Raw genomic sequence first — 4520 nt, forward strand, 5'->3', positions numbered from 1 at the left:
AATTAGGAAATTGAGTAATGTATAGTACTAAAATTTGAATTATAATCTACAGTTTTACACCAAACATACTGACATAAATTCATGAAAAAGTAGTTCAATAAAATTCTGAATGCGAGTCAACAAATGAAATGACATAGCCTTTCACCCGTGACCTGTTTTGAAAAGGCTGTACCAAAACAATCATAAGTACACAAACCTCTGACAATAGGTTAAAATTGAAATGTTGGGAAAGTGGTACAAATTCTAGACGAAAAAATGTTTTATCTTTCCTCTCTTCAGTGTATTTTTGAAAACTGAAAAGTAAGAAAAAATCATTTCATGCAATAAGTATATTTGAAAAAAAAAGAATTTAATTTTCTTTTCCCAATACATTTAATAAATTTACCAAACCATTTCATAGAGGATTATAAAACACTCAACAGATTGTGCCATCAACTCAGAATACTACTACTACAAGATGCAACTTTGATTATAGTTTCCAGTTTTTTTCATTATTCAAGCTTGTTGTTGATAGTATTGGACAAGCAGCTACATGAAGTTATAAAGTTAATGATTATATTAAATTTCTAATGAAAGTTCATTAAGCCAATTAATACCTTCTTTGCCACTAAGCCAACTGTAGGAGAATGTATAGCCAATCCTTGTTGTACATTTTCATCTGGAACTTCAGTAATTTCCACATCTCCAAGATCTTTAACATTTAGTCCTATTTGAAAAACATTTTCAATTTATTATATCTATCAAATGGAACATCCAAGGTTTAGATGTTAATAGTTGTATAGAGACTATATTGCATTATAAAAAGTTTATTTACTCATTACCTATTTACTAAATGTATCTGGTTTGTCAACTTCACAAGGATTCAAATTATTCTGACAAAAACCTCTTCATAGACGAAACAAAGGTATCAAGTCTTGTTCTTACCTAGTTCTTGCATTTTTTCTAATAAACCTCCATCTCTTATAGCAAGAGGACCCTTCTCAACACCACTTTTGCGCTGTAAAAACAAACAAAAACTACATAATATAGATACACAGAAAACAGTGGTAAGTTATCATGTAAAATTTATGACTCATTTATCAAATTGCAGTCATTGAAAGTAGATAATAAATGATACTGTACCTTTTGTAACCATGGTTACATAACAAATTATGATAGAGTCCTTAAGAAGATGCTTAAACTTTCATAGCAGATGTAAGATACTCTTCCAACACAATGAGATATAATCACTTCCCTCTATAAATGCTTAAGGTTATATAACTGGCTACAACTTTCAGGTATTTTTGCACAATAGGAAGTAATTTTCACCAAAGTAAAAAAAATAAAAGATATTTTGACATCTTGTTGCCATAAAAATATGTAAAAATCAGCCCATTTTAGAGCTGTACTAGTAGCAATAACCTTTAAATATGGGACATTTATTCAGTTTGAAAACAAACTTATGAAATTTGCATATCACTGTGCAACCAAGCAAGTTTTCACTTAAAATATAAAAGAACTATACAAATGAAGCATGTTTTGTACAACAGGGTAGGGATTTTTTAAGTTTTAGTCTTTTATATTTAAACATATATGTACATGTGGTGCTTGAGACCAAAAGCTGTTTTGGGTATTTTATGAGGCCAATCATTTTTATTGCTGTATCTAATAATATTTGCAAACTGAGAAAAAAATTCAAATCCACACAACCATCCTGCCTCCCAATGGGTCAGCAGTAAGTCTGAAGACATATAATACCAAAAACTAGGTTTCAACACCAGTGGTGAAGACACCACAGATAGCTCACTGTGTAGTTTTGTGCTTGAAAACAAACAGAATAATACCAGAAAAATGTGCTCCTTTTCAGTTACTCAGTGCATATATTGATGCATAATACTTCTAAAATCTAAGATAGTACAATCTGGATTACTCAGTATATGTTAAACAAAGGCACAACTTAGGACAGGTTTAAAAATAAATGTGGTTCATGAAGTTAGCTGATAAAAGCAAAAACTTAGTTACCTTTCAAGCCTTGTTTTTATCAATGAATATTATATGTATTTTTCTTTCTAAAAATAAAGTACAGAGTTCCAGAAAGCATGTTCTAAGTGCTTGTCATTCCATCTTTCCACTGTTCAAAAAGTTTGAAATGATGTAGCTTCATGGGATCCTACTGGGAACTGCTATGGTTGTACCCCTGTAAAAAACTGGGAATGCCCCTCATACAATCCACAAATTAGATAGCAACTTATAAAGTTAATAAATCAAAAGTGAGAACAGGCCTAAGCTTCTTATAAAACCCAATGATTCACAAAATAAAATTTGGCCAACTGGAGCCAATTTGGTCCTGTATGGCTGTCATAAAGTTAATAAATCAACAGTGAGAACAGGCCTAAGCTTCTTATAAAACCCAATGATTCACAAAATAAAATTTGGCCAACTGGAGCCAATTTGGTCCTATATGGCTGTCCATACACACTCATTTCAAGAAAATTAATAATTAAATCAACCCTTTATTTTGTTAGAGAATTATCAATTCCCCATTTTAAACCCTTCTACTAGCAGTGGTAGAACTGTTGGTGGCAACTCATTCTGTAAGTTAATCATCCCATTAAAAAAATAAAACTGTTTTAACTGGAGTTTAGCTTGTCTCTCTTTTTTTCCTCCCATTTTTACAGATAGAGAATACTAGCAATATTTCTGACCCCAAGTATTTTATGAGAAACTGGAATTGATTCAAATGATGTAGATATTAATTCCTTGGTGACAAGTAGTGTCATCCACAGAAGTCTTCAGGGTACAGCACAAGTTCTCTGGACTGTTATGTTTTATACATATGAGTACATTAACACTTTGGAATAAGCCAAGTAATCAATATTGTCTGGGTTCTCCTGAAAAACTCAGGCCTCAAAGAAATTACAAAATGTCTATAAATACATTCTAAAATCCTATTAGATTTTCTAGCAGTGGGGCACTGCTTCTATGATTTGAGAAGTTGAGGACTTATCTACCACCAGGAGCATTGAGAGCCAGCCCAGGCCCCGGGGTAGGTAATATCATCACCCACCCCCCTTCATTATATTTATTAACTTTTGATGATTTTTTATAAAAGAAATTTAGGTGACAAATTTCATGAATCCATGAAAAAGCAGTAGCCATTTTACTTTTAGCTCATTAAGTAATATGCATTTCCAGTGAGCTTTGAAATATCCTACTGCTGGGCCCCTCAACAGACCCCGGGCTTTGGGGCAGCTGTCCCCCTTGCTTCCCCCCTCTCATCAGCCCTGTCTACCACTATGCCATAATTCAATATTTTTTTCTTAACACCTCTTACAGTTTAAACTTGTTGTAAAGGGCCAGCCTCCTTCTAATACTATAGCAGTGGCAGTTCTTCTGATTGCAAATTTTTTTGTAAAAAGATGTGAGAATGATAAAATAAAACTATCTTAACTAGAGCCCATCCTGTCTTTCCCAAATCTTGAATGTGTAGGCTTAGTATTTATAATACTATATTTAGCTTAAATTTAGTTTTCTTAGTAAGACTTACTAAATACAAAAGTAAGGAAGATCGATAGCGTCATAGGCAAAAGGTGTTTTTTTAAGTTAAACTAGTCGAAAGTTTAAATTACACCTTACATTTTAAAATGTCGTATGTAATCCATTTTGGTACATCGTACAGCAATTTTCGAAAAACTTAAACTTGAACACTGATGTTTAATTCCTTAAATTAAGATAAAGTAAAATCTTAATGCTTCCTACGTTCAATCTAAAGATTTACTTACTTGACCTTTAGAAAATGGGACCCCGATGATTCCAATATTCGTGGAACTTGTTGCTACGGTAGAAAACGCTGGATTTTTCCATTCTAACTCCGGAATGTTAAAATTCGAGAAGATCGCTTTACTTCCCACGTGTAAAAAATTCGATCTTTGAGTATGAAAAATTTTTTTACAAAGATAACACGTAATAGCTCGCGTTGTCGTCATCATCATCATGACATCAAAATGCAGCTAATTGTATCATCACACTACACACTGTTAGTGTTATATATATATTATCAAAGATTGGATCTTACAATTTATAGCCGAATACACAACACTAGACAGAAGTAGGGCTATTAGTATTACTTGCCTCATACAAGAACCTTGAACTAAGAAACCTATCAACGACGCCAAACATAATTCCACAAAACTACACTGCAGTGTATAAGCATCGCATATTTCTGGCAGTTATATCAAGGGTGCTCGAAGATTAGCAATCATCCTTCACCCTATTCCAGGCAAGAGGTTAAAGTTCAATGAGTGGTCAGCGATTTAATGAGCCATATGGGCGAAGAAGTAGGAAAATAAATAATTAAATGAAAAATTAATAATAATAATAAGTAAAGGAAACGAAAAAAATTAATATATATATATGTATATAAGATGATGAGGCAAGTAGGCGGAAGTGAAGGCAAGTCCAAGGCGTAGCAGAGGCCGGTTGATCTTGTAGAAGGAGCAAGTCGGCAGCCATTGTTGACAAGTTATCGAAACAAAACGAAG

At 33.0% G+C, this 4520-nt stretch overlaps 1 protein-coding gene across 1 annotated transcript in view; it reads right to left on the reverse strand.

Annotated features, from left to right (window-relative positions):
• LOC106478391 (arginase-1-like) overlaps nucleotides 1–4292 on the reverse strand; it is a 22104-nt gene extending 17812 nt beyond the window's left edge. The window contains exons 1-3 of the mRNA XM_013938937.2: nucleotides 3762–4292; nucleotides 925–997; nucleotides 597–706 (exon numbers count right to left, since the gene is read on the reverse strand). Coding sequence (XP_013794391.1) covers nucleotides 597–706; nucleotides 925–997; nucleotides 3762–3974 — 396 coding nt within the window. The 5' untranslated portion in view covers nucleotides 3975–4292. The remainder of the gene's footprint in view (nucleotides 1–596; nucleotides 707–924; nucleotides 998–3761) is intronic.
• Nucleotides 4293–4520: the final 228 nt, after the last annotated feature.

Source organism: Limulus polyphemus, unplaced genomic scaffold (genome assembly GCF_000517525.1).
Source record: "Limulus polyphemus unplaced genomic scaffold, Limulus_polyphemus-2.1.2 Scaffold10, whole genome shotgun sequence".
NCBI classification, from domain to species: domain Eukaryota; kingdom Metazoa; phylum Arthropoda; class Merostomata; order Xiphosura; family Limulidae; genus Limulus; species Limulus polyphemus.